This window comes from Heterocephalus glaber, unplaced genomic scaffold (assembly GCF_053883595.1).
Source record: "Heterocephalus glaber isolate CG9 unplaced genomic scaffold, H.glaber_assembly_v1.0 deba00001600, whole genome shotgun sequence".
In the NCBI taxonomy this organism is placed as follows: Eukaryota; Metazoa; Chordata; class Mammalia; order Rodentia; family Bathyergidae; genus Heterocephalus; species Heterocephalus glaber.
The window spans coordinates 20,444,002-20,456,554 of NW_028258372.1; the positions used below are offsets into that span (position 1 = coordinate 20,444,002).

The 12,553-nt window shown below is 39.7% G+C and overlaps 1 protein-coding gene across 1 annotated transcript in view; it reads right to left on the reverse strand.

The window, feature by feature from the left end:
- Shcbp1l (SHC binding and spindle associated 1 like) overlaps positions 1-10,583 on the reverse strand; it is a 38,773-nt gene extending 28,190 nt beyond the window's left edge. Inside the window, exons 1-2 of the mRNA XM_004862835.3 lie at positions 10,189-10,583; positions 7,897-8,046 (exon numbers count right to left, since the gene is read on the reverse strand). Coding sequence (XP_004862892.2) covers positions 7,897-8,046; positions 10,189-10,554 — 516 coding nt within the window. The 5' untranslated portion in view covers positions 10,555-10,583. The remainder of the gene's footprint in view (positions 1-7,896; positions 8,047-10,188) is intronic.
- Between the last annotated feature and the right edge of the window lie 1,970 nt (positions 10,584-12,553).

Consider the following 12,553-nt stretch of genomic DNA (forward strand, 5'->3'; position numbering starts at 1 on the left):
TTTCTCTCTGGAATTTTGCTGAACCTTCTCTTGGACCAAGTATCCCCAAATTTCATTATGCGCTTGACACTTTGACCTCTGGAACACTTAGTGGGATTTTTAAATCTTGAAATTCATGTGCTTTGGATTGGGAAGTTTTCAGTTTGACAAGTTGCTTTCTTGTGCTATTTTCTCCATTGGTCTTTCCTTGTCTTCCTCCTTCCCCTTATCATTTTTCTTCTCTTTCTCTCTTGGGATAATCTTGGTTGTCCACTTGACTGGATTGAGAACTACATGGAACACTGTTAAAACACATTCTGAGTGTGCCTGCGAAGATGTTTCCAGAGATGGCTGGCATGTGGGTCAGAGAACTGAGGAGAGAAGATCTGGCCTCAGTGTGGTTAGCACCATCAAATAAGCTGGGGGCGGGATAAAACAAAAAAGCAGAAGCTCTCAAGTGCACACACTAGGCTTTTCTTGAGCAGGTGCATCTTTTTGTTGCTGCCATTGCCTGTGGAAATTAGACTCCAGTTTTTTGACCTCTGAAGGTGCACTTGCACCAATAATTCTCCAGGGAGTTTCCAGGCCTTCAGCCTTGGACTGGAACTGCATAATTAGTCCTCCTGTTATGAGGCTTCCAGCTTCTTGAACTGAGCAGCTAGCTACTGGTTGCCCCAGCTCTGCAGTCCACAGACAGACACTGTGAGACTATTCAGCCTCTGACTGTGTCAGCCAATTAATAAATTCTTTCATAGTTATATATACATTTTTTTGGTTCTGATTCTCTAGAGAACCCTAGCTAATAATATACTCTTCTCTTTTATCCTCTCTTCCTCCTCCACCTCTGGATGTCAGATATGATCTCTTAATTCCTCTCCTTTCTTGCCTTTCCATTTCTTAGCCTTTTAGCTGTAGAATATGGGAGATTTACTCAACTTTATCTTTCATTGCTTCTAATTCCAGTTTAGTCTTTCATATCTGGTATCATATTTTTAATTTCCAAAGTTGTCTTTGCTTCTTAGAATGTTCCCATCATGTAAGCTGTAGTTCTAGTTTTGTGGATGCTTGTGTGTGTGTGTGTGTGTGTGTGTGTGCGCGCGCGCACACGTGTGGTGCAGGGGATCAAATCTCATGCCTCATGCATGCTTAGGCAGATTCTCTACCACTGAGCTGTATCCTGCTACCCTGCAGATGCTTTCTTTATCTTGTCTTTTCTTCTGAGACTATTTAATTTTTAATGTCTATTTTTTTTTCTAAATAATTAATTAATGTCTATTTTATTAATTTTGTGCATAGATATTTATGATTGTATCTCTTCCTCTTGGATTCTTCCCTTTACAAGGATGTAATGTCCTTCTTCGTCTCTCTTAATCAGTGTTGGTTTGAAATCTACTTGATCTGCAAAGAGGATAGCTACTCCTGCTTTTTTTCGGGTTCCTGTTGCATGGAGTATTGTTTTCCACCCTTTAACTTTCAGTCTATGAGTTTCCTTTTGAATTAAGTGTGTTTCTTGTGCGCAGCATATTGTTGATTTTGCTTCTTGACCCATTCTGCCAGTGTATTTCTTTTGATTGGTGAATTGAGACCATTAACGTTGATGGTTATAACTGAAATGTATTGACTTGTCATTGCCATGATTTTTTCTTTTTGTTGGGTTCTCCCCCTTTACATTTAATTTCTTGTCATGCCAGATGGGTTCATTCTGCTTTGCTTCCTGGGGTTGTGATCCTCAATGTCTGTTCCTAGGACATTGTGTAAAATTCTTTGAAGTGCTGGTTTGGTATTCACGAAGTTCCTAAGGTGGTCTTTGTCATGAAAGTATCTTATTTCTCCATCCATTTTGAAAGATAGTTTTGCAGGGTACATCAATCTGGGTTGGAGGCTGTTTTCTTTTAAGGCTTGGAATATGTCACTCCAAGCTCTTCTTGCCTTGACGGTTTGTGTTGAGAAGTCTGCTGTGATTCTGATGGGCTTTCCTTTGTATGTGATTTGTTTCTTTTCTCTGACTGCTTGTAAAACTTTGTTCTTCTGTTGGGTTTCTGGAATCTTAACAATTATATGCCTATCTGTAGGTTTTTTTTGTACTGGGGATCTAACTCAGGACTTTGTGCTTGCAAGGCAGGCGCTGGAACCACTGAGCTAAATCCCCAGTCACAATGTGTAGATTTTTTTTGATCAAGGCTATTTGGAGTCCTATATGCCTCACTTATCTGTATGTCAAGCTCTTTTCCCCTGCTTGGGAAGTTTTCTGCCATTATTTCTGTGAAGAGGTTTTTTATGTCATCTGCACTCTCTCCTGTTTCTTCATTGAGCCCAATCAGTCTTATGTTATTCTTTTTTGAATCATCTAGCAGCTGCTGGATTGATTTCTCATGTTCCCTTATAATTTTGAAGCAATTTTTCTTTTCCTGGTCACTAATTGCAATCTTATCTTCTATATCTGAAATTCTGTCCTCACATTGGCTCATTCTGCTGTGTAGACTTTCAATGGAGTTTTTCATGTCCTGGAAATCTATTTGCATCTCTTTTATGGATTCCATTTGTTTCTTATGTTGGGATTCCATCATGTTCCTCAGCTCCTCTCTAGATTTATTAATCATGTCTTGCACTAGGGGCACAATTTCTTCTGTTATCTGAGAAATTATTTCTGATTTCATTTTTTCCAGATCCCCTTTTGTTGCCAGTTCAGTGGGTCCAGGTGGTTGAGTATCAGAGTGTTCCATCTCATTTCCCTTTGGGGTTGCTGTAGGTGATCTGGAAGTCTGGTTTTGAGACTTATTTACGTGTTTTCTCATTTCGACTGGGGCAGGGGGGCTGTTAGCACCTGCACGGATTACCTCCTCTGAGCTGGGTGAGGTGGGACAGGGGCCGCAAGCAGCAGTAGGGATGGTGACCCAAAAGCCCTTTCCTGTGGGCTGGGAGTAGCTGGAGAGATGGTGGCCGGGAAACCCCTTCCTCAGGACCAGGAGCAGTGGGATAGTGGCTCAGAAGCCCCTTCCTCTGGGCCAGGAGCAGCGGGACAGAAGGTGGCCCAAAAGCCCTTTCCTCTAGGCTGGGAGCAGCAGGAGGGATGGTGACCGGGAAGCCCCTTCCTCTGGACCAGGAGCAGTGGGATGATGGCTCAGAAGCCCCTACCTCTCGGCCGGGAACAGTGGGACTTAGTACCTTGGTCTGGTGGTCTGGTGTCCTCTGCGTCTTTGTAGTGTGGAACCAGGTGGCTGCCTGTCTGTAGCAGGGTGATTCAGCGTCTTCCGTGTGACTCAGGACCTCGGTAGGGCATGCACTGACCTGCCTGTCTGCAGCGGGCTGATTCGGCGTGTGTTCCGTGCGACTGGGGACCTCGGTAGGGTGTGGGCAGACCTGCCTGTCTGCAGCGGGTTGATTCGGCATCTTCCGCGCGATTCAGGACCTCCTACTTTATTAATTTTTAATGTCTATTTTTTTTCTATCATCTGTTTCTTCCAAATGTCTCCCATTATGTTGGTTTTGACCAGCATAAGTTTCCTCAAACACCTGATAACCCAAATACATCTGCTCACATTTAAGAGTGGAATACTAAAAACTGATTGGAAGCTCTCTGTCTTTGTAAAAAACAAATCCACTGTGGGCTTCAATAAAGGATCTGCCCAAGCTTTTTCCGTGTGAACTCCATAATCAGTCTCTTTACATCTTTTTTTGTATCTGATCACATGAAAATCTTCAAAGTAGTTTTTTTTTTTTGGTACCAGGGATTGAACTTGGGACCTTGCGCTTACGAGGCAGGCGGTGGAACCACTGAGCTAAATCCCTGGCCCTCTTCAGAGTAGTTTTAAAATGTAAATTTAAATGTCTTGTAATTTGTTCAGAAAGTAGGATATGGATTTGCTAGAATAGGCTGTAAACAAGGATTCTACTATTGAAGTTGGGAGTATGGAAACAATCACTGTGGAAATAACTATAATGCAAAACTTGAGTGTTGAGAGAAGCTCAAAGTGACTATCTCTTTAAAATTAGATGTAGTAGAATCAGGAAAATACAGTTTCCAGAATTCACCAAGAGTTGTACTAAACATCTCCAAATCAAAGATTCTGTAAGCCAAATAAAGGGAGATAAGCAAAATTCTGAAGCATGATGCCAAAAAACGGGGGATAAGAATATAGATGTCTACAAAAAAAGCTTACTGATGGCGACTAGTACATAATATTTGTAAAAAATTTTAATATTTTAATCTTACTACTAGAAATAACCACTATTAATTTTTTTATTTTCTAAAATATTAAAATGTTTTTGTTAATAAGTTCTACGACTACATAATATACCATCTTGTGGATATATCAGCCTTTATTTGGTCAACATCTTATTAATAAACTTTTATGGTATCCTCAATTTTAAAATTTTATAAATATCACTGTGATCACTGTAATACATCAATCTTTTTCTGTATTTCTGGTTTTCATAGAATAAATTTCCATAATGAAGTACAGTATTTTAAAGTTCTTGATATAGTCTGCCAAATTGTTTTCTACACAGGTTATAAAAAAAACAATTTCCTTAGTTTCTTTCTTTTTTTGGGGGGGGGGTACCCGGGATCGAACTCGGGTCCTTGCGCCTGCGCAGCAGGCGGTGAAACCACTGAGCTAAATCCCTGGCCCCTGAATTTCCTTAGTTTCTAGACTACTTTGTAACCAAAATTAAAGATATGCTAGATTTCCTTCCAATCAAGTATTATGCTTCTAGGTTTTTATTATGCTTCTAGGTGTTATATGAATCTACAATAAGCAAAATAATGGCTACCAAAGATATCCAGGCCATAATTTTTGAAACTATGAGGTTACCTTACATGACAAAAGGGAATTTGCAGATGTCGTACAGCTAATTGAGACAGGAAGTTACCCTGGATAACCCATCCTAATCACATGAATCCTGAGGGAAGCACCTTTCCAACTGCAGGGAACCAGAGAGATGCCATGTGAGAAAGACTTAGGCAGCTTCTAGAAGCTGGAAATGCAAGGAAATAGATTCTCCCCGAGTCTCCAGGAAGGTATGCAGCTCTTCTTACACTTTGATTTAGCCCAGATAGGCCTGTGTCATACTTGTGACCTATAGAATTGTAAGATAATAAAATTATATTGTTCAGTCCACCAAGTTCATGGTGGTAGCAATAGAAAAATAATAAAGCATCTAAGGAAAATGAGGTTGGCGTCCATAGGAATGAATTATCATCATCGCTTCTTGGCCTTTTGGTTAAGATCAAGTGTAGGAATGAATTATGACTTCAGAACAAAAAACATTATATAGTATTTTTTTCTTTCTCTCTCTCTTTCTTTCTTTCTTTCGGTACTGGGGATTGAACTTGGGACTTAGTGCTTTTGAGGCAGGCAGCGGAACCACTGAGCAAAATCTCTGGCCCTATATATAGTATTTTTTAAAAATTTTATTTTATCGGTACATTTTAGGTATACAATATAATGACATTCATCATTGGAAATGTGCACCTTTACATAATCTCTCTTGGTTGTTATTTTTCCCCCATTCCCCTGCCCTCCCTTCAACCCCTCCATCACTCCCTATTTACAAAGACTTTGTTTCCATTTTCACATTTTCTCATATATAGTATTTTTTTGATGCTTCAGTTCACAAAAAAAGAAGCAGAAATAAGCTAAACAACAAAGTCACTGGCACATAATTAAAAGAACAAAAAGCCAAGCGTGTTAATACATGCCTGTAATTTCAGCCTTTGGGAGGCTGAGACAGGAGGATCACAAATTAGAGGGCAGAGTGGTTTATATAGCAAGTTCAAGGCCAGGATGAACTACATAATGAGACCTTGTTTCAAGAAAGAGTTAGAATTTGCCAATATACTATTCTGCTTTTCTTCTGTTTTCCCTTTTCATTCTACCTTTCTAATGTTTCAGAGATATTAGCATTTAAAGAATTCCTAGACCTTCAAGTAATATAATCATCAGTAATCTTACTTGTTGGCTATTATCAAAAAACAAACAAAACAGGGCCAGGGATTTAGCTCAGTGGCATCGTGCCTGCCTCGAAAGTGCAAGGTCCTGAGTTTGATCCTGGGTACTAAAAAAAAAAAAAATGCTGGTGAGAATGTGGAGAAAAAGGAACTCTTATACATTGTTGGTGGGAATGTAAATTTGTACAGCCACTGCGGAAAATAATGGGGATTCCTCAAAAAGATGAAAATAGAACTACCATAAGAGTCAACTAACTCATTCCTGAGTATATATCCAAAGGAAATGAAATCAGCACATCAAAGAAGTACCTGCTTGCCCATGTTTACTGTGGCATTATTCACAATAGCTAAGACATGAATCAGCCTATGCGCCCATCAATAGATGAGTGGATACAAAATATGGTATATAATATACACACAATGGAGTATTACTTAGCCATAAAGAAAATGGAATCATCTCATTTGCAGGAAAATGGATGGAGCCAGTGGTCATCACGTTAAGCAAAATATGCCAGACATAGAAAGAAAAGTATTGCATGTTTTCTCTCTTAAGTCAAAATTAGAAAAAAAAAAAAGAGAGAGAGAGAGAGACCTGAAAGTAGAAGAAGTACTATTAGGGAAGGGGAAGTAGACTGGGGGATTGGGGGAGAGAAGGAAGGATAAGAAAAGATAGTAGAGAGGGTAGATATGATCAAAACATGATATATACAGGGAAATGTCACAGTGAAACTCATTCACTTTTTTTTTGGTACCGGGGATCAAACTTGGGACCTTGTGCTTGTGAGGCAGGCGGCAGAACCACTGAGCTAAATCCCTGGCTCTGAAACTCATTCATTTTTACAGTTAATATGCATTAATAAATATAATATAAATAAATTTTGATAAATAGGAAAAAACTTGATAAAAAAGCCCCAAACTAACATTGCTAAAAAATGTGAAAGCCACTAATATAGTCCACTTTCTTTTATTTTATTCAAATGAAAAAAGTCTAGAGAAGCTATAAATGATTCAGGCAAAAGTTACTCCAACTCTGAAAAGCAAACCTCAAAAAAAAATACAGTATTACTGAAAAATTAACTAATTGAAGATTTTTTTATATTCTTTTGTAGTCTCTTTATGTCTTAAAATATGGCATTCTCTACATATAAGACTGTCATTAACTTCTTCATAGAACACATATTTTTGAAATGTTTTCAAGTAGTGCATAAAATAATGAGTGTCCAAGTTTTTCTCGTGACTAAAATTAGATTTGAGAAGGGCCAGGATTTAGCTCAGTGGCACCGCACCTGCCTCACAAGCACAAGGTCCTGAGTTTGATCCCCAGTACCAGAAAAAAAAATAACTTAAAATTAGATTTGAGATATCTATCTGGGGCAGGTTACCAGTGATTATAAATATAATTTCCTATACAATGGTAATTGGCCTTTAAAGGATCTAAACTTATGACATCAAATATTTCACAATATTTAGTCTACAGACTAAAAAGCAAAATCTTAAATGAAGGCTTAGAAATGGATAATTATACTAAAAGCATTCATCCTTTTCAAAGGAAACATTTTCATATTTTGCCAATAGTTTTCTAAGTCATTGTTCTTTCCTCATCTGAACTAAACCTTGTAATTTAGATTTTTATCTTCTTTTGAAGATGAAAAGGAAATGATGGCCCAAGTTTGTTAAATCTTAAATTACTAATTTTCCAAGAAATGAATTTTTGTTATGTTATTTCAGTAAATGAATCTAGGTTAACAAAGAGTCTGGTATTCTAGATTCCATTAAATGATAACTGTTTACAGGTAAATGGATGCTAACAGTCAGCCTTACCTCTCTCACTATTTATTTAGAACAGAAATAATTTTTTCTATTTGATACTGTGAAAGTATCAAAGTCTTCATATAATAGTTTTATTTCAGTCTTTAAAATAACTGATAATTTCATTTAAAGAATGAATATCAAGTAAGATGTTTTACCTCAACCAGTATACCAACAAAAGGGATAGAAGCTTCTTCATACTTCACAAAGAATAGCTCAGGATTAGTCTTCCAGACTCCAAGCCATTTGTCTCTCAATTTTAATTTTTCTAATAGGTATTTACTCATAGCCTCATCAGCATCTTCTGCCTAACAAAAGAAAAAAATATATAAATACATTAAATTATTGGTTTATAACTTAAATATTTTTATTGATTTACATTTAAAAATGGAACCAATATCACATCAAATTGTGAAAAGTCTGAGAAATTATAGACCTTGACTTAAAATTTTTAATAGAAAATACTTTAAATATTTAAATATTAGAAATAAGTTTGAAAGATACTTACTCAGCATAGTAATTAAAAAATGAGATACCTACTTGTTATCTACATCTGCAAGTACTTTGTTCTGTTAATCCACTAAGCAGAAGGAATGTAATTACATATATTAAAACATACAATTATCATATTAAAAATGTTATTTTTCTCAACTTTTATTGATGAAATGATCTACCTAAAATGTAATTAAAATATAAAAATTTAAAACCGTACTTCATTCCTTAAAACAAATGAACATTTTAAGCATTCAGTAAATATCTGCCCATTTTTATTTTTAAATTTAAATCTAGGTACTTCAAGGATGATAATCTGTTAGTCATCTTTCTGTTGCTGTGACAAAATACCTGAGATAAACAACTTGAAAAGAGCAAAGATTTATTTCAGCTCATGGTTTCACAGGTTTCAGTCTACAGTCACTTGGCCCCATCATTTTGGGCCCTGACAAGGCAGAAAAGCATGACAGGAAGTGTGTGATGGAGTTAAGCTGCTCATTTCATGTCAGTTGGGGAGAAGAGAGAGGCACCAGGGTCCCAATATCTCCTGCAAGAGCAGTCCCCAGTGACCTAACTTTCTCCACCTAGGCTCTACCTCCTAAACTCTCTATGGCCTCCCAACAGTGCTATCAGCTGGAGACCAAGACTTCACATGAGCCTCTGGAGGACACTGAAGATGCAAACCATAACATAAGCTCCTGTAAAAACTCAGTCAGATCTGGGTTGATTAATGACATAATAATTTATATAAATCTTTTTCACTGCCTTTAACAGACCTGGCTTTCTCCAACATTCAAAATCAGATGTAAAACCTGTCATAATACAGTCCTAGTTTTTCAGTCATAGTGTTTATAAATGTAAAACTTTCTCCTGCTTATAAAATATGGTAGGGCTGGGGATTTAGCTCAGGGGTTCCAGTGCCTGCCTCGAAAACGCAAGATCCCGAGTTCGATCCTTGATACTAAAAAAAAAAAAAAAAAGGTAAACCTTCTGAAATAATATATAAAATTTAAAGAAAACAAAAATCACAGCTAATCCTGGCAGCCAAAGATATTAATTGATATTTTGGTATATTTCCTTTCAGTATTTCTTCTATAAATATATCCATACATGTATGTGCTTTTTTCCACTTAATTATAACATAGCAAACCTATAGCTCTTGAAAACATGATTTTTATCACTGCTTGGTTTTTCACTATATGAAACTGCTGTAAGTTCTTTTCTTCATCTGTTGTTGGAAATTCAGTTTGTAATTTTGAAATTTTTATAAATGTCACTGCAATGAATATACAAATTCTTCTGGTATAGTTTGTTTCATTTGATTGAGACAGGGTCTCCTTATATAGTTCACGATAGCCTTGAATTCACTTGTAGACAAGGCTGCCCTTGAACTAGAGGCAATCCTGCTGTCTCAGCCTCCCGAGGGCTGGGATTACAGGCGTGCGCGACCACGCCGGGCCTGGTGTAGCTTTTCAAAAGAAAAACGAAGTAATTTAAAAACATACAATATTTGCTCTCTACAATGTTAACAGATTTTTTTCTAGGTAAAACATCTTTCCACGTTGTAGACGTGGGAATCATTCTTAAAGTGCAAAGATTTTTAGTTTTCTAGTATAAAGTTAAGTCTAAGCAATCTCACCTTTATGTTCAGGTACACACACTGTCACTGTCAACTAAATATACTAGAGTATGCCTGGGCAAGGAGAGCCTTCCATGTCTTCATCTTTTAGGACCCTCTTAAGGGACCCTGGCAACGCAATCTGAACTCCTCCGGGGCAGAGTCGGGAGCCTCTTACGAGGAAGGCGCTCTCTAAAAGCTGAATCAAGTTTTGGGTGTTTTTGAAGAGCAGGCACCCACCCCATCAAGCTAAGAGGAAGACCCCAGGTCCCTCGTCACCCCGCAGGGATCTGTCTCTCCGAGGCTGGAGCTGGACTCCGCCCCGTTCCTGCCTCCTCACCTTGGCGCCCCGCAGCACCTGGTCGCAGTACAGCGCCGCCCTCTCCGCGCGCCACAAGCTCCTCAGGGGTGACGCGCACACGGCGGGCAGGGGCTGCGCCTCTGCCTCCCGGCCCCGCCCCATGCCCACTTCCTGCGCCCCGGGCACCGCCTCCTCCACCCGCGGCCAGGCCTCGGCCTCCTCCGCTCCGTACGGCTGCCGCTGCCGGAGCCGTCGCAGGAGGCGCGCCATTGGCCCCTTCCCGGGGCGCAGGGAGGCCACCACCGTCCGCACCCGGGACGCGGCGACAGCCTCTTCGCCTGGCTCGTCCGGGGCCATGTCGGGGACCGCGTCCTCAGGCCCTGCGGCGCCGGGCCCCGTCGCCATGCCCTCTGCACCTCCGGCCCGCTGCAGACGTTGGCCGGGGGGCTCGCGGCCCTCGCTGGGCGGGGGCGGGGAGGTGCGGCTCGCGGGCGCTCACGCCGAGCCCCGGGCACGCGCACGACCCCGCGCCGTCCCGCCAGTGACCACCCGCAGGGGCATCTTAGGGTCAGCTGGTGGTTTAGGGGGGATTGTGAGTCACCACGTGTCACTTCCCATTCCACACTCGCAGAGCCTCTGAAACGCCACCTGAAAGAAAGTGTATTTTTCTCCTGGGAAGCAGTTATAACCGGGACCCTCTGATTATTACTGGAGAAAACCATAAGTGACAAATCGAGCCATCTAGGTGTTTTTCTCCCCTCGCCCATTCACAGGGTTTCCAAAATACTCCCTTTACGTTTTGTTTTTTCAGTCAGTTAATTTTGGTTTTTTGAGACAGGGTCTCATTGTTGAGGCTGGTTTTGAACTATGTAACCCAGGCTGGCCTCAAACTTGCAGTGATCCTCCTCCCCCAGCCTCCTAGGTACTGGGATTACAGGTGTGTACCACGACGGGCTCCTCACTTTACATTTTAAACATGGCGCTCACTTTTAATTGACGTGGGTATGTGACAGTTTTGTGCTCAAAAGCCTCATAGAAGAGCTTCTATTATGGTATTGAACTACCAGCGAGGAGTGATGTGTGCAGAGCACGAACATTTTCACATTAAAAGCCTGCTCAAGATAGCACATTTTGGAGAACAGGGACCACTCATTTTTGATATTTTCTTACTGTGTACATCGTGCCTATTGGAAGAATGTGTTTACAGTCGAGCTGTCAAGGCACTGGGGTCCCCAGCTTCCAGGAGAAAGGACATTGGGGAAGGACATGGTGTTAAATTCTAAGTTTATTTTGAGGAAAACATTAGTATGATGTTACCCTAGTTCAGGGAGTGATTGTAGAACATATCATGTTTTTACTCTATCCCTTTTGTCAGGAGTTCTGGACTGTTTTTAAAATGATGACCATTTAGCTTTCACTGACCCAAACTAAAGTCCATTGCTCTTATTCTTTTCCTTCTACTCTTTTTCTTCCAAAAAAGTTTTGTTTTTAATAGATCATGTATTTTTTTAATTTTTAGGTTCAGAATAGTAAGGGTCACCTGTCTAGGCCCAAAATTTAACTTCCTTTTTCCCCAGAAGCAAGCGCATACTTATTAGGAATCTGCTGTGTACTAGGCATTGCATGATGCCAAAGTCATGGAAATAAAAGATTAGATTCCTGCCTTCTTAATCCTGGTGAAAAGTGTAGATGGGTTGATAAATGACTGTATCTGTAAGGGCTGTGATTAAAATTTATATTATATATATATATATATTTTTTTCTTTTATTGGTACATTTGAGGTATACAACACAATTACATTTCTCATTGGGAACTTGTACCTTTACATGATGCATCTTGGTTCTTATTTTTTCCTCATTCCTAGCCCTCCCTTCACCCCCTCCACCCTTCCCTATTTACATGACTTTATTTCCATTTTTTCCATTTCTCATCATTTTTCCTTTCCCTTCTTTCCTTTCCCCTGCCCCTCCCACCACCCCTACCCCTTTGGACTTTTTCTTCCTATTTTGCATTATCGATTATTCATTCTAATCATTGGTACATTTTAGGTATACAATATAATGACATTCATCATTGGAAATTTGCATCTTTACATATTCTCTCTTGGTTCCTCTTTTTCACCCTTTCCCAGCCCTCCCTTCAACCCCTCCATTCCTCCCTATTTATAAAGATTTTGTTCCTATTTTTCCACTTTCTCATATTAATCCCATTCCCTTCTATCCTTTCCCCAACCCCTCCCACTTCCTTCCCCTTTGCCCCTTTTCTTCCTATTTCATATTACCTATTATACCTTTTAGTCCTTATTTACACTTTCAGTTTCTCACACCAGAGAAACTATTAAGAATTTATTCATGTGTGTCCTATTTCACTTAAGAGTATCACGTCAATGTGCATCCACTTAAC